Source organism: Silurus meridionalis, chromosome 6, assembly GCF_014805685.1.
Source record: "Silurus meridionalis isolate SWU-2019-XX chromosome 6, ASM1480568v1, whole genome shotgun sequence".
NCBI lineage: Eukaryota > Metazoa > Chordata > Actinopteri > Siluriformes > Siluridae > Silurus > Silurus meridionalis.
The window spans coordinates 24,673,431-24,700,779 of NC_060889.1; the positions used below are offsets into that span (position 1 = coordinate 24,673,431).

The 27,349-nt window shown below is 33.7% G+C and overlaps 1 protein-coding gene across 1 annotated transcript in view; it reads right to left on the minus strand.

Moving 5' to 3' along the window:
- The window catches only part of LOC124387536 (Fc receptor-like protein 5), a 207,781-nt gene that overhangs the window by 169,800 nt on the left and 10,632 nt on the right, over window positions 1–27,349 (minus strand). Inside the window, 18 exon segments of the mRNA XM_046851947.1 lie at window positions 11,177–11,251; window positions 12,038–12,047; window positions 12,090–12,139; window positions 12,365–12,442; window positions 14,921–14,980; window positions 15,219–15,296; window positions 17,211–17,279; window positions 17,370–17,411; window positions 17,519–17,572; window positions 17,738–17,845; window positions 17,944–18,189; window positions 19,112–19,378; window positions 19,672–19,944; window positions 21,833–22,035; window positions 22,037–22,100; window positions 22,260–22,511; window positions 24,883–24,959; window positions 24,961–25,177. Of these exon segments, the coding sequence (XP_046707903.1) occupies window positions 11,177–11,251; window positions 12,038–12,047; window positions 12,090–12,139; window positions 12,365–12,442; window positions 14,921–14,980; window positions 15,219–15,296; window positions 17,211–17,279; window positions 17,370–17,411; window positions 17,519–17,572; window positions 17,738–17,845; window positions 17,944–18,189; window positions 19,112–19,378; window positions 19,672–19,944; window positions 21,833–22,035; window positions 22,037–22,100; window positions 22,260–22,511; window positions 24,883–24,959; window positions 24,961–25,177 (2,223 nt within the window).

A 27,349-nucleotide genomic window follows, 5' to 3' on the forward strand; every position in this document is an offset into this window, starting at 1 on the left:
AAAGGGCCATCGGTGGTTCCCCTCAGTTTGCGAGTCAGGCTGCTACAGCCCGTGCTTCGTTGTTCCGAAGAAGGACGGTGGGTTGCGTCCCATTCTGGATCTCCACAGGACGAGTCCTTGGAGGTGGTTGGTGCAGTTGTTCGGCTGCGAGTCCTGGTCCCCGCCCCGATCGCGGTCAGGGCTCGCCCCGCCGGAGTGTGGCGGCCTCTGCGGCCGGGTGCACATGAGTGTCACTCCGGGACGTCTGTGACGCTGCGGGTTGGTCCACCCCGCTGACCTTTGTCAGGTTCTATGGCCTCGTCCTCAGAGCCACCCCGGGCTCCTCTGTCCTACGTGCTGGTGCCGAGGCCCTCACTCTTTGGCAGGGTCTGGTCAGTGTGGCGTGATTGGACACTCGTTCCCATAGCATTTCGACGCAGCTCGAGTTCCTGAAGGGGAACGTCTCAAGGTTACGAACGTAACCCTAGTTCCCCGAGGAACGAGACGCTGCGTCTCCGTGCCTGCATCCCTGCGGCGCTTACCTTCTCTCTTTTTGTAGAAGCTAACGTCGCTACCACCGCACAGCCATCTTGTAGCTTCCTGGTTTACGCGACGTCGCCTGTCTATGACGTCACGGCTTGCCTATTGGCTAGATTTCACACGTGGTTCAGAGCGTGGTCACGCAGGGGCGTTCTCTGCGTTTAACCGTCTCGTTATGGGGAACTTATGTATTTCGTTAAAAAGCACATTTACACCATAATATTTCAACAAGGATGTATTGAGAAGATTTTGCACTTTTTTCAACACTGTGTTTTGCCCAAACTACAATACATGTTATCATCATAACCACCTCACAGTAAACACATAAATGTAGATAATTAAAATGATAAAGGTGCAGTACACTAAGTAGAAATCTCTACACACTCTAAACAACCTTCTGTATTTCCCAGTCTACTTTATTCACCTTCTAATTTATGACAGTAGCAGCAGCTTGACAATTTACTGAAGAAAATCTCATACATATAAACATAAATTATTTATAAATAATTAATCAATTCCAAGGCTTGAACATAGTAAATATGAAACATACATGAGTAAGCTGTAAAGTCATTATTTTGAGTCTCAGTTACAGTTTAGCTCAAACAAATCTGAAAGCTGAAATCAGCCAAATATTTTGCACATAATAAAAAAATAAAAGTAATAAACACACACGTACCTGATACAGTGAGTGTAACAGGATCACTGATCTTTGAGCTCTGAGAGTCACTGTGTCTCCTCCCACTGCAGGTGTATTCACCACTGTCAGAGTCTGTAACTGAGTCACGGCTGAACTCCTGTGTTGTGCTGAATGGGGGATTTCTGTTATCAGTCTTATACCAGCTGTATGTCCACTCAGTGTCTCCTCCCTGTAGCTCACACTTAAAAGTCACTTTTCCTCCAGAAAACACTTGTTTACCAGGTGTTATAATCACCACAGGTTTAGGTCTTTCTGTAAATAAAAAAGCAATACTATTTTGAATATATGAAATCATGACCAAAATTAATGAATTAATTAATATATCAATAATTAATTAATATAAAGTACAATTTTATAATGGAATACAGTATATCACATATAATTGTTTATACTCTATGAGATGTGGACTAAACTATTCTACAAGCACTACTAATAATGTAAAGTAAATGTAGATCACATGTGGAGCTCCAGAGATTCACTTCAGCAGCATTTCACCATTTCATTTAATAAAAAAACATTTTTACATACACAAATAAATCAAAAGGTCTTTTATACAACTCATCAAAATAAAAGTTTGGTTTAACTTTAACAAATTATATATATTTTTTTAACAGTAAATGTCTGTGGTGCAGCAGTGTTGGATAAAATAAATAATTATTATATTTTCATTCTGAAATATTCCTTTGTTTATGTTTTTCTGTTAAAAAATTTGGATTACATCATAAATCCAGAAATATTATAAAAAAACAATGCTGTTGTTCCCAACCTGTGTGAGGTTTTTCTTCTGCTGAACACAAAATATTTTTTATATGTATTTTCTCCACACTGTGGAAGTGAATGGGAGCCACCAACAGCTTGTTTACTCACATTCTAAAGTAAATTTCATGCTGTGTGTGTGTGTGTGTGTGTGTGTGTGTGTGTGTGTGTGTGTGTGTGTGTGTGTTTATGTTTGTGTGTGTGTGTGTGTGTGTGTGTGTGTGTGTGTGTGTGTGTGTGTTTATGTTTGTGTGTGTGTGTGTGTTTGTGTGTGTGTGTGTTTATGTTTGTGTGTGTGTGTGTGTGTGTGTGTGTGTGTGTGCGCATGTAAATATTTTAATAAATTCACTGTCTCTGTATTGCTGCAGTTCCCCTGATAATGTTCTCTGCCTCATGTGCAAAATCCACAGCACACTTGAAAGCTGATGGAATGATTTATACATTAATGGGGTAAAGTGCAACAAGCTGCAATATATATTCATGGGTGTAATTTGTGATGCAGCTTGTTGCAGTCTCATTTACAGTTTTGCTCAAACATTTCAAACAAATCTAAAAGCTGACATCAGCCAAATATTTTGCACATGGTACAATAATAAAAGTAATAAATACACACGTACCTGATACAGTGAGTATAACAGGATCACTGATCTCTGATTTCTGAGAGTCGCTTCTCATCCCACTGCAGATGTATTCACCACTGTCAGAGTCTGTAACTGAGCTGATGTAGAGCGTGCTGTGATGTGTTAAGCGGTATGGGTTCTGTCCATAATGTTTCTTATACCAACTGTATGTCCACTGAGTGTCTCCTCCACCATTTAGGTCACACCGGAAAGTCACTGTCTCTCCTCTGAACACGTTCTTACCAGGCTTTATATTCATCACAGGTTTAGGTCTCTCTGTAAAAAGAAAAAAAATAATAATTAAATAAATAAATAATAAAAAACATAGTTAAATATGTAAAAGAAATAGATTAAAAACATATGTATGTATTAACATAAGTGAAAACATTAAATTGAAATATTGCATTTCTGCTCAAAAGGAAATTATGAAGTTCTGCCAATGGAGAACGGATACATTCAAACAAATTCATACTAATGAACTAAATGTAAATCACAATATGAAAATCTGACTTAAACCTAATATTAATAAAGTTACTGTTCTAAAATTGTACATCATTTACATTATTGACTGATGGCTGAATCACAGGCTGTTTGCTATCAAGGCTTTCTGACTATTTATCTTTAGGAACACTGAGTCTCATCATAATAACAAGAAAATAAAGTAACAGGATACATGATAATGCTGGCAATGATTCATTAGTAGAATTTGATTACAAGAAATGCTAGAAAATACAAACAAACAAACAATGATGACAACAGTCTCAAAACAGCAGGTTGTTTATACCAGAGGCTCTCAAAGTTCCAGCTGCTGGAATAAAAGTTCATTTTAACTTGGTTGGAAAAGTTTAGTTTCACAACCTGTTTGAGGTTTTTTTTTCTGCTGAACACAAAATAATGTTCTGCTTTTTCTCCATATTGTGGAAGTTAATTGAAGCCACCAACAGCTTGTTTACTCACATTCCAACCAAAATGTCAATGCTTAGTGTTAAATGTGTGTGTGTGTGTGTGTGTGTGTGTGTGTGTGTGTGTGTGTGTGTGAGTGTGTGTGTGTGTGTAAAAAAGTTAATATTGTAATGAATTCACTGTCACTGAATTGCTGCAGTTCCCCGTGATAATGTTCCCTGCCTCATGTGTAAAATCCAATGCACACTTGATAAAGCTGATGGAATAATTTATAGATTAATGTGGTGAAGTGCAACAAGCTGCATCACCAATTACACACATGATTATCTATTCAAAAATCTTCTTCACTCAAATAAAGTTACAGATTTTTACTGTGAGGCCACAACACCACAAACCTGAAATCTTATTTTAAACATGAACAATAATAACAGTAGGAACTGATACATAAATGCTGCTCTATCAATGCTGCTCATGTGTGTAATGATGCAGGTCTCTAATCTCTCTCTTTGCTATAACAATGTATTTGAGAAGATTTTTCTTTTGTTTTTCAACACTGTGTTTTGCCCAAACTACAATACATGTAATCATTATAACCACCTCACAGTAAACACAGAAATGTAGAGAATTAAAATGATAAAGGTGCAGTACACTAAGTAGAAATCTCTACACACTCTAAACAACCTTCTGTATTTCCCAGTCTACTTTATTCACCTTCTAATTTATGACAGTAGCAGCAGCTTGACAATTTACTAAAGAAAATCTCATACATATAAACATAATTTATTTATTAATAATTAATCGATTTCAAGGTTTAAACTTAGTAAATATGAAACATACATGAATAAGCTGTAAAGTCATTATTTTGAGTCTCAGTTACAGTTTAGCTCAAACAAATCTGAAAGCTGAAATCAGCCAAATATTTTGCACAAGGTACAAAAATAAAAGTATTAAAAAACACGTACCTGATACAGTGAGTGTAACAGGATCACTGATCTCTGAGCTCTGAGAGTCACTGTGTCTCCTCCCACTGCAGGTGTATTCACCACTGTCAGAGTCTGTAACTGAGTCACGGCTGAACTCCTGTGTTGTGCTGAATGGGGGATTTCTGTTATCTTTCTTATACCAGCTGTATGTCCACTCAGTGTCTCGTCCCTGTAGCTCACACTTGAAAGTCACTTTCTCTCCACTAAATACATGTGTACCAGGTGTTATAATCACCACAGGTTTGAGTCTTTCTGTAAATATAAAAGCAATACTATTTTGAATGAATGAATTAATTATCTGCACCATTAAAGAGTATAAATGCAATATACAGAATGTCACATATAATAGTTCACGTTCTGTCAGAAAGTTTTAGATTCACAATTAATATTATTTTTTTAATTACACACTTGCCAATTAATCTTTAGTCAGATCTTAAGGATCTTCAGCAATAATAAAATGTTAAATCTTACACATTAATACTATAAGAAATTAACTGAGGTTAACTGGGTATCATTAAAATACACATCTTTACTCTTCACCTCATGTCTAATCTCTCTTTCACACACACACACACACACACACACACACACACACACACACACACACACACACACACACACACCCACCCACACCCCTGGTGAAACTGGTGAAACAATAATTTCTTTTCTCAGTTTGTTCTTTTCTAGAAAACTATATTTATCCACAGTATAACTAAAGATATACAGACATTCCATATATTGCATTTGCACTCTCTTTACATGTTACTTACTGGCAGATTCAGAATAATTGAAGCAATAACAGATGTTCTTATGTCTATTCCTAACTAAAGACATTTTACAATTCAGAGAAAGAAACCAAATACCAATTACCACCTGGTTACAATAAGAAGAAAATAGGAAATAATTTATACATTTTAGGCAAAACGATTTATACATTATGAAAACTCACACACTCACACAATCATATACTGTACACCCCTCACTCACATCCCCTTACTGTGATCAGATAAGGGGATTACACTGCTGTGTAATTATATGTATCTTTATTTTCTTTATTTTTACAAATTATTTTTATTGGTCTAGGATAGAAATTATGTAGGAAAAATTAAACATTAAAATGCAATGCTTCACATATATATATATATATATATATATATATATATATATATATATATATATATATATATATATATATATATATATATATATATTTTTTTTTTTTTATATTATTTCAGTACGGAGTGAGTTTTAAAATTTGTTACCACCATTTAAATTTAAATGAACTTTTTACCCCTTAAAATGGTGCACCTGCTTGGTGTCATTGGTTAATTATACACCTGACTGTGATTCTTGAAAATCCCTTCATCTGTGCCAGTGTACAAAGTGTGTGAAAGAAGGAATTAAAGCCAATGGCTGGTCACACCAAATCTTTTTTTTAATTTAGAGTAACTTCTGTTCATTGACTTTCTTTTTTTCAGGTGATAAAAACACTTTTTTTTAAATTCAATTTTCATTTTATATGTACAGCGCTTTTAACAATGATCATTGTCTCAAAGCAGCTTTACACAGATAATGTGGTGATAATAATGAATAAGATGTTCTTTATAAGTGTAAGTTTGTCCCTTTCTCACTTTACAGAATGTTTTTTCAGAGCTCCTAAACTCTGTTGCACAGTACTGTACATCCTTTTATTCAAAGCCGACTTAGAATTGATTTTGTAAATGAAGCCATGTATCCACTCTGCACACACAATTCACATAAAACTGTGTGCAAATGCCTGAACACTACCCACATGCATTGGATTATATATTGTGATTGATTGAAGTGGGAGGTGAATCTTCATAATATTTATTTTTCTGCTATTAGATTCTCTCTGAAAATGCTCTGGATTATCTGAAATCAACAGAAAATTATCTGCAACAACCTATAAAATGTTGTTAGAGGCAGGGTCAAATACATTTACTCAGAAATCCAAAAATAGTCACTATCCATGAGAAATTATTTTGTATTTAAAAGTCTACTGATGTTTAACACAGAAAGTGTCGGATTAGGAAGTGGTAGCTCAGTGGTGAAGAGATCCTCTCATCAAAACCAAAGCTGCCACTTTCTTTTCTCCCTCTATACCCATTTTATTGGTGAAGTCATATTCTCAAATGGGTTTTCTTATCACTGCTATGCAGATGACACTCAACTAATCTTTTCTTTCCCTCCATCAGATACCACAGCTTCCGCTTGGATCTCGGCATGCTTGACAAAAATATCTTCATGGATGAGTGCTCACCAACTTAAACTCAACCCCAGCAAAACAGAACTGCTGGTCATCCCAGGTGATTCATCTCCAGGTCAAGATCTCCAAATAACACTTCATGACTCTCTGCCCCCAAATTTGAGATCTTGTCTTAATCATCGATCAAATAAAGAACCAGCTTTTTACATGCATGCAGACTGTAATAAATGTAATGTACTTTAATCACCTGTTTGTGTACAGTGGATGATTCCAGTCAGCACTGAAGTAAAGAAAAAAGGACACATGAATTAAAGGAAAAAGCACTTGAGGGTCTGAATTTATAGTAAATTAATAAAATCGATAAAATGTGGCTCAATACAAAGTAGTTTTACTGTGACCATGACAAAAATAAATATTTTCCACTAGTCATACATTTTTTTAACATCTGATACTACAGCAATTCATTAACAAGTATAGTGTTTGTTTATCCATGAAGTACATTCTGTTCTGTTTATTTCCTGTTATCACTTATGTGTCAGCGTTTAATCACACTTTTTTTGTGATCGCAAAAAATTAGTGTGAAAAATCTTAATATAAATGTGTGCTTGGTCTTGCAGCCTGCACTTATGTGTCATGCACAGTTAAAGTTTAATACAATTTCAAAAAAAGTCAATTCCTTTCTAAATAAATTGCACACACAGCATTCTGTATTCACACTGTGTGTTTGGCACTGTCTATAACCTGCAGCATTTTACTGCTTCTCACAAAATATCCAAATAAATTTAAAAGAAAGTATTAAATGTAAGATTGAAACAGATATAAATTACCAATGTGTAAAAACAGTTAAAATCATCAGCTGCTTTATAGATGTGAGAAACACCAGGATGCAAATGTAAAGAAAAAAATAGAATATTTAATATTTAACTCATAAAATAATTTGGGTTAATGTAAAACCACAAAAAAAGAGAGACTTTACTGTTAGTTTTAAAATTAGTGTCAAAACTTAGCATTAGACAAATGAAATAATTAAACAGATACTGTTAAATCAAATTGTAATTCACTACAGTAAAAATGACTGCAATGAAGATAGACAGAGAGAATTTACTTACAGAGCATCAGATAAAGTGGATGAAGCTCCATCATGTCCGATTAATGGCTGACACACTGACTGACTAAGTGACAACTGTCTGTGTTGTAGCCTCGAAACTTCCTGTTCTCTTAAGCAAATATAACACTTAAAGAAAGAAAGAGATAGAGAGAGAGAGAGAGAGAGATTTTGTGTTAGCAGGCTGGTTTGCTGACACGTATAACAGCAACTGAGCAGCATGCAAGCAGTCAGAAAAATATTCAGATCATAGCAACAGGCCGGAAATTAAACATCAGAATGTTTTATTTTAGCTTTAAATGATTGTGCTAATAGAAATATTAGAAATTTCCAGGTGAACATGCAGATAATTTAAGGTTTGAGGCAAACCGACAAACATGTTTAACAGAAAGAAGTCAAGAGACTAACTGTTGATTGTAGGCACATAAACTCATTCCTTACACCAATCAGCTATGACAATAAAATCACTGACAGGAGAAGATGTATAACATTTTTAGTATCCCATTACACTGGCACTTGACAATGGGTGGGATATATTCAGCAGTAAGTGAACATCTCCAGGTTATGTATGTAACCATGGTTTCCCGACGAAACAAGACGCTGTCTCAAAATGCTTTGGGAACAATCTGTTGTCACTGTTGGCAATTTTCATGTAGAGCGATGAGGATGCACAGGATTAGAATTGAGTTTATTAGAGGAACCGTGCTGGCAGGATGTTTTAGAGACAAGAAAATGTAAAATGGTTATAAAGTCCAGTTCCTACCTAAGACATTAGGAACATGCCCACCGGGTTTCCTTCCGATTGTGTAACATTGTGTAAAAGGTGCTCTAAATTCATTGGCTGATGGTGGCCATGTTTTTTTTAGATTTTTTTTAGACACTGAGGACAAATTTTTAGGATGATTAGACTAATGGTTCTGTAGTTACAGCCGTTATTATATTTTTCCCTCTTTTAGCAGCAAAAGTAAAAGTGACCTTCCTATTTTGAACGTTTTGTTCACCCGTCATGACGGTGAGTCGAAAGTTCAGCTTTTTTTATATTTATTAATAATCACTGTCCACTGAACATTCATGCACTGGTTTGGTTACAATCAGGCAAAAAACCTAGGACTAGTTCGCAAAAGTAGGTTTTTATCATAATTTAGAATAATTAATGAGGGCTATCAAATGATATCAAGATTAAGTGTATGTTTAAAAGATCTTGCAAAATACAGATAAATAGATAAATTAACGTGATGTTGGTCTTTGAAAACTAGTCAATAAAGTTACGATGCCACTTTTAAAATGATATAAAAAGCTATTTTCCAAATAGTTTTAATGAATGTTACTTAAATAGTGCAATAATTCTGAGCACCACACATGTATATATATATATATTGCACAATCAGCTCGCTCACAACATTGTGATGGATTCCATCAAAATGCTGTGAACAAAAGCAACAAATAACAGCAGCAGTAAATAAATACAAATGAGTTGGAGAGGTGAGTAACTTAAACTTTTTGTTTGTTTGTTTAAAGTAAAAAAGAAGAGAATTTAATTTGTTCTGCTTTTTCTGGAAGGCTGAGTTCATGGCAGCAATATTCACAGGCTGCAGTGGTTGCTGGGAGTTCGAGTTGCTCTCAGGCTAAAATCTGACAAACACAAGGATTCTGTGTATTGATGTTTTTGTAGCAGCAACATTAGAAATGTAAAATTAATGAGGTGTATCAAGTATTATTATTATTATTATTATTATTATTATTATTATTATTATACAGTAATGTGAAAATGTCCTGATTTCTTTATATTTTTTTTGCATATTTGCCACATTTAAATTTCAGATCATCAAGCTAATTTTTATCTCACACAAATATAACCTGAGTAAATACAACATGTAGTTTTTAAATGATGACTTCATTTATTAAGGAAAATGAGCCGTACAATAAAAAAATTAAACAGAGCTGCTGTTTGAAAAAACTTTATTCTAATTTCAGACATCATGTATATAAAAATACAATCTTTAAATGTATTGTTAAGTACTGCTTAAATTAGTTACAAAATAAAGATAAGAAATGACAATTAATATATTAAAATTGTGTGGAAAGAAATAAAAATCCAATTATATTAAAATGTAAAAAAATATATATTTTTATTATAATATATAAGATAATTTAACATCTTCCTTTTTAATAATGGAAAAATATAAAATTATAATTGAATTATGAAAAGTAGGAAGTTACATATAGAAGCAGTAAACTTGAAACAATTAAAGGTAAAATCTTGAATATAGAAAAAAAAAAACAACAATAACAAAAAACAGACACAATATCATTCTATGTGTGAAGAAAACACAGTGCCTCAAGCACAATACTGCATTATTACTGTTTAAAGCAGTGCAGTCAAAATATCTGCTTATCATCCAGTGCTGAAAGTGTCTTTTTTGCATTACACTAACAGGCAAATAAAATAAATGAGTAAATAAACACAAACATATATGATTGAAACTCGCAAAAACAATGTCCATATAATCTACACAAATTCATAAGCCATATAAACTTAATTTTTATTCGTTTTTTGTAACTGAGCATGAAATCAGTATTAAAATAAACCAATCAACACTTAATCTACTGCCAGATTATAAATTATTCTGATCTAATGAATAACAACTTGAGTTGACGTGAGTATAATTCTGTTACATTGTTAAATATAAAAATTTAGATATAAACACAGCTTCCTCTTCCCTCTTCCTCTTTTAATATCACTATCAGGAGTTTGTACAATGTTCAGATTAGAAAGAAGAAGAACAAAAATACAGAAACAACGTAATGCCTCCTAAAATGTCTTTACCATGTTCTTTAGCTGATTCAGCAATTCCTGATTGGAGACTTTAGACTTTCTTCATGGACCTATGGAAAATGCCATTTTATATTGTTTAGTTATTAATGATTTAACTATTACTGGGTGTTATTTATTAAATATTTTAAAAAATATGTCTGTAAACCAAACTGAACTAAATGTTCCTGCCCAATTCCACATATTTTATTAATTGATTTATGATTTTCATTGTACGTATGTTAATTATTGCACCATTAATTACTGAGCACATTTAAGTGCATTTGTGAAATTAATAAAAGCAATTTATTACAAGCAATTGCTAAACTCTTCTTCTATGTGAAGGGTCTGGAGCAGACTTGTCACATGTAAGTTTTTTAACAGCATAGTAAAAATCTTTCTTTCAGGGTGGGCCATGATACAGCAGCCCTGGAGCACAGAGCTTTATGGGCCTTGTTCAAGGGCAACAAGAGTGGCAGCTTGGCGATAATTTAACCACCGACCTTCCAATTAGTAACCCAGAGCCTTAACCACTGAGCACTTTTTTGTCCTACCTTGTTTTTTCTTGGGTTTCTTTTGTTTTTTAAGGTCAATTTTAGCATAAGTCACATCACTCGGTCCAGCAGCATCTGTAAAAGATTACAGAAACTTTATCATTCTTCATGTTTGTGTCATAATCTCATAGCAAACTTCTAAAAATCACATGCAGCAGTACCGTCCTGAACCAGTTACAACTGATTTAAACCAAACTAATCTAAAAGTTTATATTCCAGCTATGTAAGGAAGCTGGGGTTAAAGTGCAGCATCAGCTATGATACAGCAGCCCTGGAGCACAGAGGGTTAAGGGCCTTGTTCAATGGCCACAAGAGTGTCATCTTGGCGATAATGGGCCGTGAACCACCGACCTTCCAGTTAGTAACCCAGAGCCTTTAACACTGAGCTACTGCCCCCCCCACCCCTAATAATCATTCATTATATAATGACTACACAAATGATTACAAATACCACCAAATGCTTTAGATCAAGAAACTTGTATGGGTATTTGTATGGTATTTATGTCAGACGTCCAGATTTATTCTTCCTTGCAGGTTTCTCTTCATTATAGTTTTTCCCATTTCTTATCATTATAACGACATCTGAATCAACACAGTCTCACCCCACATCGTCACATATCGACGCTGTGGATGTTGCGTCGGATGGCGTCCACATCCGACGCCGAGGGTACCCCTTCGTGTGACGAGAGGACGGAAACCCGTCTGCCGCTTTTGACGCAGATGGACGGGACCCCATTTGCGGGTTACGGTTAGGGTTAGACTGCCCTGTCTAAATATAGTTTAAATGTAGCATAAATATTAGTTTGCCTACATAATGCTATTGTCTGGAGAGATTGTGTTTACTCTTTGAGCTTATCTTACCTTTATCTATGTTCTTCTTCAGCTCTGAGTACAAAGTGTCAGATCCTCGTATGTTCTTCTTCAGCTCTGAGTACAAAGTGTCAGATCCCTCGTTGTTCTTTCCTAGTGGGTAGCAGTAACTAATGTAACTAATATAATAATCTATTCATATTAAACCTTTAAACTTCCACAGCTACAGTACAGTTACATCTCCAGTTATTTTCATGGTAGTTTTTACATTTATCATAGTGGTTACTGAATAATGTGCTTTAAGATAACAGGAAATCAAATAACGGGTTTAAATGAAATATAAAACAGTGGCTAAAAATAATAGAATTTTTGTCCTGCCTTGTTTTTTCTTGGGTTTCTTTAGTTTTTTTAGGTCAATTTTAGCATAAGTCACATCACTCGGTCCAGCAGCAGCATCTGTAAAAGATTACAGAAACTTTATATCATTCTTCATGTTTGTGTCATAATCTCATAGCAAACTTCTAAAAATCACATGCAACCAATTACAAATATTTCTCCAACTTTCAGAATATACGCACAAATATTCACAATGATCACAATTATTCATTAATTGACACACGAAACCAACATTTGTATAAAAGTAAGTAAACACTGTTAGCAGATGTAATAACCTCACAATGCCTACGGTGGCCGATAAGTGCAAAACACATTGACAAATCCGAAAACAAATTAACAAATTCAAAAACAAAATAACAAATTCAAAAACAAATCAACAAATCCGAAAACACAACAACAAAATTCAGACAAACCGGAAAAGGTAGGTATAGTTTGTGAATGGAAACTTACCGATAATTGGACGAGACACCTGTCATTCAAAATATACAGGAAGTATGAAATCTTATAACTTTGTTTCTTGTACATGTGTAAAATTGTCTGTTTACTTTAAACTTTTTTATATTATTTGGATTAGTGCACCTTTAAATATAAAAAATAACAGAAATAAACATTGGCAAGCAAGGAGACACTGGAATTAATTCAAAGATCCTTTGAGGAAGGAAATTCATATGCAGTGATGTTGGAGATGCTGCAGTATATCATGACAAAGATCTAAGAAATTTTACAATTTGGCACATGATTTTTAGGCTGGATGACCTTCCTAACGCAACCCTACCCATTTATCCGGGCATGGGACCGGCACTGTTTGTGCAACCCTAATGGCTGGGTTTGGTTCCCTGACTGGGAATCAAACCCGGGCCGCGGCAGTGAGAGCACCAAATCCTAACCACTAGACCACCAAGGAACCCAAACTGTGATCAACAATAACAGAGACGACTTTCTTGTTAATAATATACTTCTGATGGGAAAATTTAATATACAAAATCGAAATACTTGAAATCAACGGTTTTTTTTGCATTTTATAATGAGTTTATTTCTTTCACAACAGCCCTAAAAGTGATTAGAAAGAAAAATGCAATGAATCTTTTGTCCTTTATAGAAAAATATGATTTACAGAATAATCCATAGCCCTGTTTATTTTTTATCCTTTTTTTACTTTCATTTGATTATTATTATTATAAATTGTATTTATGTATGTGTATATATTTGTAATTTCATGCACCTGTTATGTGTATTGTAATGTAAATTGTACATGTTATTGCCATGTTGTTTGTATATGGTTAATTGCTTAATAAAAACATAAATAAATAAATAAATAAATAAATAAAAGGGGGAATAAAAAATTGTACTTCCTGTATATTTTGAATGACAGGTGTCTCGTCCAATTATCGGTAAATTTCCATTCACAAACTATACCTACCTTTTCCGGTTTGTCTGACTTGTTGTGTTTTTTGGATTTGTTAATGTGTTTCGTGCAACGATTCAGACAAACCGGAAAAGGTAGGTATAGTTTGTGAATGGAAACTTACCGATAATTGGACGAGACACCTGTCAGTCAAGATATACAGGTGAATGACAGGTGTCTCGTCCAATGATCTTTAAGTTTTCATTCACAAACTACCTACCTTTTCCGGTTTGTCTGAATTTTGTCGTTGTGTTTTCGGATTTGTTAATTTGTTTTTGAATTTGTTAATTTGTTTTTGGATTTGTTAATTTGATTTTGAATTTGTTAATGTGTTTTCAGATTTGTTAATTTGATTTTGAATTTGTTAATGTGTTTTCAGATTTGTTAATGTGTTTTGCATTTCTCGGCCACCGTACAGTGCAGTGCTGCACTTCTGGATACTGGTTTGCCACTCTGGGATTTGTGCAATGCTGTCTTTGTAAAAGCAGCTGCCATAATAATAAATGTAGGGTAAATTTCTGTGTTTCCTAAAAGACAATTCTTTTGGAGAAGTGGTAGCTCAGTGGTTAAGATGTTGTATTCTGATAAAGGGGTTTAATTCTAAACACCATCAAGCTGCGACTGCTGGGCTGCTGAGCAGGACCCTTCACCCTCAACTGCTCAATTGTATTTCATTTTATTTGTAGTACACGTTTATCAGTGAACATCGTCCCAAAGCAGAAAATAGAAGTAAATAGATTAAATATATAAATTTTTATTTATAAACCAGTCCATGTAAGTTTATCCCTAATAACCGAGCCAGTGGCAGCAGTTGTGAGGAAAACTTCCCTGAGCTGGTATGAGGAAGAAACCTTAAGAGGAACCAGATTCAGAAGGAAACCCATCCTCATCTGGGTGACCCCAAATGTCCATTCATTATAGTTTCATCACTGTAGAGGTTATAACTGTTTACTGATGGAGACGCGAGTGCAAACTGTAGTCCTAAACCATTGTGTTTACATTAATCACAGTCCAAATCTAAATTCAGTTGTATAAATGAGATAATTGCAAGTCACTCTGGATAAAAGCATCTTCCAAATGCCACAAATGTAAATATGTGAAGAGAGAATATATTTTCTTTAAGCAGATCTTACCTTCATCTGTGTTTTGCTTCAGTTCTGAGTACACAGTATCATCTCCCTTACTGCTCTTTCCTAATGGGCAACAGTAACTGATTTAGTATTCGCTAAGATAAAACACTTTTCATATTATCCTGAATGAATTTCCACTGAACATTTACATTTTATACATTCTATTATTTTCACTGTAGTTCCTGAACAATTATTGGATGTTGCTGGATAATATGCTTTAAGATGAATAACTAGAATAGAATTGAAGTTAAATAAAATCTAAAAATTTGCCCATGTTGCAGTATAAAAAAAACAGTCCTACCCTGTTTCCTCTTTGGTTTCTTTTGTTTTTTCATTTCAATATCAGCATAAATCACATCACTTGGTCCTGCACCAGCATCTATAGAAGATCATAGACACAGTGTTGTTTTATTATTTATGTCAGTATCAGAATTATTTCTTAAAGTTCTAAAAGTACTGCATATAATGATGTAAAAAACCTTAAATAAATACAAAATAATAATAATAAATAAAATTCAAGCAGGAGCAGTAGCAAGCAGGAGCTGAAGAAATCCATAAAAACGAAATATTTGTTGTAGTAAAGCACTTTTAGATTTCTGGTAAATTATGATCCTGAAGTGCAGCAAATTGTCGACCAAATCATTTCATTGTGCCAAATCCCAAAGTGTGAGTATAATACAAGTGCATTATAACATAAAACATGGACACAGTATGTTTACAGTTTACAAACTTTCTGCTGTATTCAGGCAGCTTTTTATTTGCTGAAGACATTTCTGTGATGATGAAGAGGTTTATACTTTGTATACTTTGTGTTAAAAAACACACACTTACAGCTACAGTATGTGATGTTGCACAATGTGACAGCAGTATAAGAAAATCGTCAGTCATCTTACAGGTCGTCATGTGAACCACATCAGTAACAGCTTAGACAAATACATGCTTAAAAAGTGTACATACTTACAACTTTCATTTTTAAACTCTTAGCAGGTTATTATGATTATTATTATTATTTTGTATAATTTGAACATGGTCATTATTATATTTTAGTTATGGCACTTCTATAATGTAGGATATTTAAATAAATACACTTATTCAGTTAGTGGTGTAACTGTACACAAAATTCAAGGTTCAGTTTGTACACCGGTTTTTAAATAATTTCCGTATAAATTATAAAATTGTTTGTCATTTTTATTAACACAGTTTTATTATTATTATTATTATTGTTATTATTATTATTATTATTATTATTATTATTATTATTAGTGAACCTCAACAGTTTACATTTTTAAAATAATTTGTAAAAAAATGTCTGCTTGGTTAAATAATAAAAATATTTTATAAAAAATAATATAGAATTAATCAAATTAATTTAATACACTTTTTATTACATCAATTAAATCAATTATTTTTAATAACTATCAATTAAATTGGCACAAACTAAATTGATTAAATAGAATTTAATAAATGGAAAATTAAATGAAATATTTTACATTTGTTAGACCCCTTTTTTAGATTTACTTTTACAGTGTGTGTGTGTGTGTGTGTGTGTGTGTGTGTGTGTGTGTGTGTTTAACATTTAATATTTAATTTTCTAAAGGCATGTTCTACTTAACTGTTCTACTTATTTCAGCAACTTTAACAAATGTCTTTATTCCTTCCAATCTTCATTCATTCACACCCTCAATATGTGGAATTATCAGGATTTTCTCTCTTTAACAGAAATTTTTGAAGCTGGACATAAAACACTAAAGAGTCCACAGTGCTAGCTTTGGCTACCAGCCACTTTCTGGTTAGCGGCTAACGCTAGCACTACAGATTCTTTGCTGTTTTCATGCATCCGCAAAACTGTGAGTAGCCACAGTGACAGTGCACTAACTCTAGTTTCTTATTTTATTCTCCTGGCATTGTTGTGTATGGTTTTTAATTTTAATAATAATAAAAGAATGCGCTCAAAGTGTGAGGTGGAGACCAAACAAACGTGTGGTTCGCCACTTAATACACTCCTGAAGGAACTTAGATTTTAACTATGTTTCCATATAAAAGGACTGCATTCTGTACACGTGTGTACCAAACTGGAAGCCATGTACTGAAAAACTTTGGTACGAATACGTGTACCATTACACCTCTATATTCAAGTAATGTTTATCAAAGTACCATCTATTCTCAATTGCACTGAATTTTGTGTATCATTACACTTCTTCATAGAACAACTATGCTCGTACATTTACTATAGAAATTGCTAAAGGCAGTTAGAAACAGTATATCTGACATGAGGTTCATGCAATAGTCTTACTGTTTTGTTTCTGGTTTCTAGTGAGAGCCTGTGAGTTGATGATACTGCTGGTTCCAGCTGCAGAAACATCTAGAAGAGAAAAAGAGGTACAACAATATTGTTTACAATGTTTTATTGCCTCCGCTCATATTTAGCTACAAAACTCTATATAGTCCATACCTGTGGCTGTTACATCTGCACTTTCATAGACGTTATCATCAGCTATTAAAATAGTATAAATAAATAAAAAATAAATAAAAAACTTTAGAGGAAAAGATTAACTCATGTCAAAAAGAAACCATGTGTGTTAATTAATATCACAGACTGACCTGGAGGCTGAGTGGTGTCCTGATTTACTGTAGAAGGAGTCTGATATGCTGCATCTTCTCAACAAAGTACAGCAGTGGTGTGAGTTAAAATATTAGTGAAACATTAACATGTGGAAAAAGCACTAAAAGCAACATTATTTATCTGAAATAGCAAATACATCATGGCAACAGGCTTTGTGTGGCTTATTGTGCTACAGACACAAATACTGAAAATCAAACCTTTTTTCTTTTTGTGGTGAAACAACATGATCATTACGATCATTATGATGACAAATGTGAAAGTCAAACTCAGTCCTATAATTACACCAGTAGCTGAAGAAGGTGAATCTGTGAAAAGAAGGGAACCTGATTATCTATTTAAACACTACATAGTGAAAATTATTTGTTACAAATCTAATTCATATAAGAAGAAACAATTTTCCCACCTCTGACTGAAATCCAGCTTCTCGGTGACTCTCCTCTCTCTGGATGTTTACAGTGGTAGAAACCTTCATCTGACTTTGAGACACTGCTGATGGTCATCACTCCTGTAGTCTGATTCTGGATGATTGAATCATTTTTATAGAAATCAATACCAGTTGAGATCTTTGTGTTGTGATATAAACAGTGTAAAGTCAGAGGATTTCCCTCAGTTACAGGATGGACAGGACTGTCCAGGATCACATGACTATCTGTAGGAAAGAGAAAAAAAAACAATAAAAACACAAAGTGTGTAAAAGTATAATTTTAACATGCAGACCTCTAATGATCTGTTCCATGTGACACTGCTGTAGAAACAAACTGCCATATTTAAGACCAGAAGATTGTGGAAGATGTGACAATAGCAGTCAAAAATAATAATATTCAATTCTAAATGCTGCAAAATGCTGAATCGTCTATAAAGAACACTTTATATCAGGTAACTAGGAGGCTATAATAACATGTGCTAAGCTAAATAAATGATCTGAGCATGTGTCTGAGACAGAAGTGTAAAGGATTTAAGGTTAATATTTATTGCTTTAGTAGTAAGTTTTTAAAATAATACATATAATTTGGTACATACCTGCTGGACATCACTACATATCTATCTAGGATACATATTTATATAAAAATATCTGTGAAGTCACTGGTTATATGAATGACAAAATCATTAAGCCTTTTGTTTAATATGAAATGTACTAATAATATGACAATTATTCTGGAATTCAATTTTGTTATTAGAAGAACACAGCAGTAAAATAAAAACTAGCTATGAATGAAACATATACAGTATGTACAAGCTTTCTAACCTTTCATTAACTCAGGTTATAGAAACACCACTACAATGATGCAGTTATTATAACAATGACTTACAGAAGGAAACTAAAAAATACGTGTCTTGAAATGTTTAATGTAATTGTTTATCTGGAGTAGATACTGACACTGTGTTCAGTAAAATATCAAGTTCCTCAATTATTTTCAAATAATAAAAAAGGTTTTCAGCAGAGGAGAGTAAACAGGATTTTATATTTTACTATTAGAAATATCATGTAATGTCTATTAATAAGAATAGATCGTAATTTTTAGTCTGTTTTATATATTAAATTCTACTGATGAGAAGTGATAAAGACTCACTGTGTACTGTGATATTGACAGAATCACTGCGTTCTCCAGATTCAGACTGACACCAGTAAACTCCAGTGTGTGATGGAGAGAGGGAGCTGATGTTACATGTAGATCCTGAAACTGATGAACAATCAAGCGATGCCTCACTGTGTGTGTATCTTCTCACTGTCCATCCAGTAGAGTCTCTCTGGTCCTCACAGCTCAGTGAGAGAGAGTCAGCAGTAAAGTGTTGAGATCTGCTGGGATTGATGATCAGAGACACTGAAGCAGATTTATCTGTTAATAAATATATTAATGTTATTATATTTACATTTATGACACTGTTTTATTAAAATTAATGTTGGGGAAAAATATGTAGATAAAAAGATTTAGTGTGATGAAGTTGCTGCAGTGTACCAGAGTTAAATCATGAAACACACACATACATTTCTTCTGTACAGTATAAAAGTTCAATCCTTCTCTTCTTCACTTATTCACACTCGAGCTTTATACTGGGTAAAATCTATTTGTTCTCTGTATGTAGGTGTGTAAATATAATGATAATACTTATATTTTAATAATATACTCACCAGTAACATTTACCCAGAGTGCATCACTGTAGTGTGTGTAGTAGACTGGGTTTCCTCTTCCAGCTCTGCACCAGTACTGACCTCCATCAGAGACACTGACTGATCTGAACAAGTAGTGATTTGTTTCAGTCTCAGTTTCACGTCTCTGTGTGTCTTTGCTCCAGTAAAACTTCCATCCAGCAGACTGCAGCTTCAGTGTACAGTACAGAGTCACTGAGTTTCCTGTCAGTGCAGCTCCTTTAAGATCTGATGTGAGTTCAGGTTCAGGTTTTTCTGTTAGAGAAAAAAACACATGTCACAGGAATCATTTTTGATGAACATAAATTTATCAGGAACCTCCTCAAAAAAGAAGAAAAAACATTTTGTTGTATCTGTAATGATCCTACACTCAGATGAAGATTAAAGTTTGTAACATTTAATTGATCTAAGACACTGAGCCTTTAGTTCATGTAGGCAGTGTTTATGAAGTGATTTTGTTGGATGCATTAAAGGTTCCAAAATACTTTGTGTTTATCAGAGAAATCTGATCATGTCAAAAAAAGACAAAAGGGTGATTCAAATATTATTAAAAAATAAATAGAAGTTTTTCTATTTCTATTTTCTATTTTATTTTTTTTAAATCATGAAATAAACTATTTGTCTCTCCTCATTACTGTAAATGTGTTATCAGAATTCAGATTGCTAGAAATAAAGCAGGTGGAAAATGTAGATGTCTTTATCTAGACATGGAGGATGTTTTAATAGTGTGTGTATGTGACCATCTCATAGCTGTGTTAGTAACTGTGTCTGTGAAGTTTTCATTCACAACTGAATCTCATGAGTTTGGTGCTTTAAAAGTTACCACCTGGTAACAACTAAAGATAAGAGAGAGAAAGTGACTGTTCATTTGTCACAAGGGCACTGAAGACCATTCTGAATTTGAGGTTGATGGAGATCATTGTCACATGACCACAGCTCTCTCATGACACACTCATCTGTATAAAGCACTTTCAGTTTGGGTTGGATTTTCCATTGTCTTATTTTTGGACTTATGTAACAATTACTACTTTATATTACACATGCTGACACACTGACTGACACTGATTTTCTGATCAGTTCACGTTTCTTCTATCTGTTGTCTCCCTTATTTGGTTTCAATTAGCACTTCTGTTTACCTGCAGAACACATTATCATTATAATTTTTCCTGCCGTTTGCCGTTCCACCTCCTGGCTACAGGCAAGCAAAAAAAAGTTTTATTACAATAAAATATCTGTTGTGAGCATGCAATTTACAAACAAGGCAACTAGTTATTTAAATTAAACATTGTATAAAACCTGTATAGAATCCACAGTATAGTTTCTCTCTCTCTCTCTGTGTGTGTGTGTGTGTGTGTGTGTGTGTGTGTGTGTTAAATAAAATAGTAAATATTTAAGCTGTAATGCTTCTCTGCATTTTAGTCAAATGGAGATTAATTTGTTTACCCATAAACCCCCACAGCTACCCAATAGCTCATGTCCTTAGTTTTCTTGGAATAAGTTTTTTGTGGAAAAATATGTTTATAGGTGGTCTGTGGTGGTACATTTCATAACATGTGTATTTACTATCACAAAGCTTCCTGAGTTTATATCTGTTTCCACTAGATGGCGCATGTGCACTTAGATAGTCGCTTAGATAGTCGGTACCCTTTTATTAGTTTAATTTGTATAATTTTATATATTAATTATTGTATAAAGTTAATTGTGATTTCCACACTAAATTGTTGATTACTTTGGAAAGAATTATTTATCCTAAAAGCTTTTGGTGATGTTTTATTTTATTCCCATCATGCCTTATGGCACTTCTTGTTATATGATCTGCATGAAGAGATGAACGATGCTACAGAATCATCGAAATATTTCATGTGTTTCCTTTTGCCATTATAATCATCCAATCAAGAGACTTCAAGATATATTCCCCTCTCTTAGCTCACAAGCAGGTAAAAGTGGTATGTGGATGTATTTTGTGTTTATTTATGAGTTTAAAATCGTATGTGTATTTTCCATGTAATTGAATGTGGGAATGATTGTTATTTACGGTCTGTTTATTTACTTCTACAGTGTTGATGTCCACGTGCATTAAGAGAAATACATGTCTACACTTTACATTGTTCATAGGAGAGAATATGTGAGACAAAACACTCACCTGATACAGTCAGTGTAACTGCATCACTGCTCTGTGTGTATTCTGGGTCTGATGATTGAGTTCCTTTACAGCTATAAGGACCTTTATTAGAGTCTTTAACATCAGTGATTGTGTAGGTCTTCTCTCCTGCAGCAGCTCTGATTTCTTCATTACTTCTATTCCAGTGATACTTCCAGGATCCTCCAGTCTGTATGTCACATGTGAGTGACAGTTTCCCCAATGAACACATTCACAGCTGGGTGTATTTTCACTACAGGCTTTGGTCTCGCTATACAAAGATAATACAAATGTACCAAACAGTACATGTAATTTTATTTAAACATCATATTATATTATTACACAATAGCAATAAATGTTAGAATAATTACGTTTTCCTGCATTTTTCTACCTTTAATTGTGCAGTGAAAATGTAGAAAACATGATGTACCTTTAACTGTAACTGTAGCTGCAGCACTGAACTCTGACTCGTAGTTTCCCCTGAGTGCTTTGCAGTAGTATGTTGTTTGTCCTTCATTAGAGATGATCACACTGAGTGGGTTGGTATTTTGGGCTTCAGGTAATTTATGGTTATCTTTATACCAGGAAAAGCTCCATCCAGTAGACTGCAGATTACAGTTGAGAGTAACTCTGTCTCCAGTGTAGATGAAGCTCTGAGGTTTCACAGTCGGTTTGGGTTTTTCTGTTGATAAGAAATGATGAAGATCTGGATTTACATTTACAGCATAAGCAGATGTTTTATCTCTGTGCCTATGCATCTGGATACAGTGTTTATTTTAAAGGTTAAAGTGAAGTGATTTTTTCTAACAGTTTACATGCAGCACAAAAATGAAATCAATGATTGAACTGAAGTGTAAAAGGTCAGTGTTCTGCCCCATGATGTTTTATAAATAGTGTCCCAGAATCTGAACCAAACTGCACACATTAGTGTCTTTATATATTATTCAAAAATGTATTTTTAATTGGAAATCCACAGCTGTGAAACATGAACAATATAATCAGTTGAGGAAACTCACAACAATCCCAAAGACTAATAAACTGTAATTATAAATTAAAGTAAACAGAGAGAAATATAGCAGTAAAATCATTATAAAAAGACTGTTTCTTTATTCAATTTCTTTTTTTGTTTTTCCATTCAGTAAAATCTGGAAACTAGTGATCACTTTCACATAGAGAATATAAGCAATAACACACATTTACACACACACACACACACACACACACACACACACACACACACACACACACACACACACACACACACACACACATTTACACACCTGATACAGTTAGTGTAACAGGAAGTCTAACTAAAATTCTACATTTTCCAGTTTAATTTAATCACCTGCTTATTTACACATTTAATAAACATTATTGACTGAACTTATAATTCATTTATTCATAGTGTTTCATCCATCTATTAGATCCCTTCACTTTTTCTCTCCACTTACTGTAAGAGTCACAAATAAACTGAACACTTTGCTGAAATTTATATTTATGTTTGTTAATCCTGAAAATGATTATGTAAATAAACACATACATATGTACATTATTTAAAACAACATTTGACTGATTTTGTTACAGTTTTATTAGAAAATAAACCAAGTACATGCATGTAAGTTTTCCACCTCAAGAAATCTGTCAGCTTGTGTGCATGTTATAATGCTATACTAAAGACTTTTATCTCCCAATACAAAGATAACAAAAACTTCATCATATATAATGTACACACAACCTGCACCTATCAGTATAGACTATTACATAAATACACTAAAATCATTATCATATAAATTAAATTAAATAATAATCACACTCGGTTTTGGTTTCCTGTTGATATGAAATGAGAGCTGCTTTTATCTTTGCAACATATTTGATATTTTTACAATATCTCTCTCTCTCTCTCTCTCTCTCTCTCTCTCTCTCTGTTTAATGAACAAATGCATTTTTAATGAATGTATAAAGTAAATAATATACAAAATGCCAAATAGCTGTTTTTCCTATAAAAGTGGGTTATTTTTCCACTTCAAACATCATCATTAAAATGATATAAATGCAGTACACTGAATTGTGGGTCTGAATAACAGCCTGTATTTTACAGTCTAACTTAATAAGCTGCTTATTTAAATATTAACACTTAATGAATTCACACAGAATCTTTCAATGCCTTATTAAACCATAATTATGGGGTGTTTTATGCACCCATTTATACACCCATGAGATCTCTTATCTCTTACCTAGTTCCATTATATTTATTATTATTAAGACTTTCACAAATAAACTCTGTGGTGTTCTAAAATATTTACCCATGTTTCTAAATCTTTAAGTATCAAATTATCTGTACATGATCTGAATTACATTATGCTTATTGTATTACAGTTGATCACATGTTTAGAAGCAACATAAATACACATTTATAATCCTTATTTGAAAAAGAAATATGCAACGTGTTTGTCGCTTTATTCCCTCGACACCTGCAGGTCAAATTTTAGAAATACTGTGATGCCTTACAAACTCTACTGTAGAATTGTGGGTCTGTGTTGCTTGTTGAAACTTTATATGGTGATTTATGCACATGAATTACTGCAGATAGTGAAAGTAGCACTCATTAGTACAGCTGATGTGTATACAGACTCTGTGATGGACTGAAATGTGTTCTAGTAGTTTGTTTGTAAAAATTTGTTTGCAGCTGGAAGCTTGGATTAAAACCTGCCCTCATCAGTACCTATTTAAAAAGGTTACATAAAAAAGGTACAAAAGTAAAACTTTGAAATTTGACCTCATTAGAGAAGGATCAGTCTGAGCATTAGGTTAAGAAAATGTTTCTTAAGTTATTAAAAATGTTGATGAATCCTGTATTGTTCAGTTATCAAGGAAATGTGAGGCTTTAAGACAGAACAGTGAAAACTAATGAAAACAGGCAGAAGGAAACTGTAATGTAATAATGAGACTCAGATTCAGTGAAGCTCATTGAAAAGAAATCACCAATACATTTTACATTATTATTATTTTGTGTATGAAATTAATAAAAAGCAATAACTTAAACTCACACTCACCTGATACAATGAGAGTAACAGGATCACTTGTCTTTGAGATCTGATTGTCACTGTGTCTCCTCCCACTGCAGGTGTATTTCCTCTATAATAGTTTTAAAGCTGAAGCTGATCTCCTGTGTTGTATAAGGTGAATTTAGCTTCTGATAATAAGGATTCATGTAATTTTTCCTTTCCTCAAACCAGTCGTATCTCCACTCAGTGTCTCTTCCTCTCTGTATTTCACACCTGAAAGTCACAGTTTCTCCTCTGAACACTTGTGTATCAGGCTTTATAATCACCACAGGTTTAGGATTCTCTGTAAAAACAAACAAACAAATAAAATATATTTTGTATGAATTTAATCTCAACATCATTATCCTAACGAGTAATAACATTTCAATATTAGAATACAGAATATTTGTTCAGCTGTAAATAAATTGACAGAGATTTTTATCAAGTATTTATAATGGAATAAATGCAGATCCCACTGTGTCTCAACTATAAACATTTATCAAGATACTTAAAAAAGAATTGTATCATTTTTTACTTCTGATTCATGTTTGAAGTACAGTGTTCGCATCCTGTTTTCCTGACTTTCCATTTTCTTTCACACACACACACACACACACACACACACACACACACACACACACACACACACAGGCTTGTCATCTATTTCATGAGATGATACATTTTTCTTTTTAATGCAAGAAATTTTTAGCATATCAACCTGTTTTCTGTCATTCCATGGCTTTTTAATCTACCACAGACGTGGTCTAGAATACGAAGATAACAACAAGCAAGTCAGAAGGCAATAAGAAGTCTGGATTAATGTGGATGAGACAGAGGGAGTCAGTGATGTAAACATGACTGAGAACAGAGACTTTCCTGATCACCTGATCATAATTTGTTATCTGCTTGTGGTCTATATGGTGGATGTGGAATCCATTCTTTAGGTAACAAAATTAACCCAAATAACATTTGCATGAAGCATCAATATTTGTTAAATATCTTAATCGATTGACAGCCATAATTAATATATTAATATGATGTAAGGTCTAGTTACCAGCGTGACACTAAAACAGTAATGGCTACATTTCACTTACGTACATGTCAGAGCCCAAACCTCTTTACTTTAACTTGAGTAAAAAATTTCAGTCAGCATTTTAACTTTTACCAAAGTATTTTAAAACATGAGTATCTGTACTTCTACTTAAGTAAAGGATGTGTGAACTTTTGCCACCTCTGGTTCTTTCAAATGCCACACACAGAAATATAAAAATAAACAAATGCAAAGGAGAAAAAAATACAGGAAAATAGGAAAAAAACATCCACTGTCAGCTAGCAAAAATCATAACAATAATAGTACTAAAAATGTAAAGTTTTTCAACATTTAATACATAAATCGACAGACGTTTATTTGACCTCTCACTCGGCTATATATAAATATATGAGTTCTCTATGTAATGTTGTGTTTGTGTGATCTCTCACTCTGCTATATATAAGAGCTCTCTATGTAACGTTGTGTTTGTGTGATCTCTCACTCCGCTATATATAAGAGCTCTCTATGTAACGTTGTGTTTGTGTGATCTCTCACTCTGCTATATATAAGAGCTCTCTATGTAACGTTGTGTTTGTGTGATCTCTCACTCTGCTATATATAAGAGCTCTCTATGTAACGTTGTGTTTGTGTGATCTCACTCCGCTATATATAAGAGCTCTCTATGTAACGTTGTGTTTGTGTGATCTCTCACTCTGCTATATATAAGAGCTCTCTATGTAACGTTGTGTTTGCATGACCTCACACTCCGCTATATATAAGAGCTCTCTATGTAACGTTGTGTTTGCGTGATCTCTCACTCCGCTATATATAAGAGCTCTCTATGTAACGTTGTGTTTGTGTGATCTCTCACTCCGCTATATATAAGAGCTCTCTATGTAACGTTGTGTTTGTGTGATCTCTCACTCCGCTATATATAAGAGCTCTCTATGTAACGTTGTGTTTGTGTGATCTCTCACTCCGCTATATATAAGAGCTCTCTATGTAACGTTGTGTTTGTGTGATCTCTCACTCTGCTATATATAAGAGCTCTCTATGTAACGTTGTGTTTGTGTGATCTCTCACTCTGCTATATATAAGAGCTCTCTATGTAACGTTGTGTTTGTGTGATCTCTCACTCCGCTATATATAAGAGCTCTCTATGTAACGTTGTGTTTGTGATCTCTCACTCCGCTATATATAAGTGATCTCTATGTAACGTTGTGTTTGTGTGATCTCACTCCGCTATATATAAGAGCTCTCTATGTAATGTTGTGTTTGTGATCTCTCACTCCGCTATATATAAGAGCTCTCTATGTAACGTTGTGTTTGTGTGACCTCTCACTCCACTATATATAAGAGCTCTCTATGTAACGTTGTGTTTGTGTGATCTCTCATTCTGCTATATATAAGAGCTCTCTATGTAACGTTGTGTTTGTGTGATCTCTC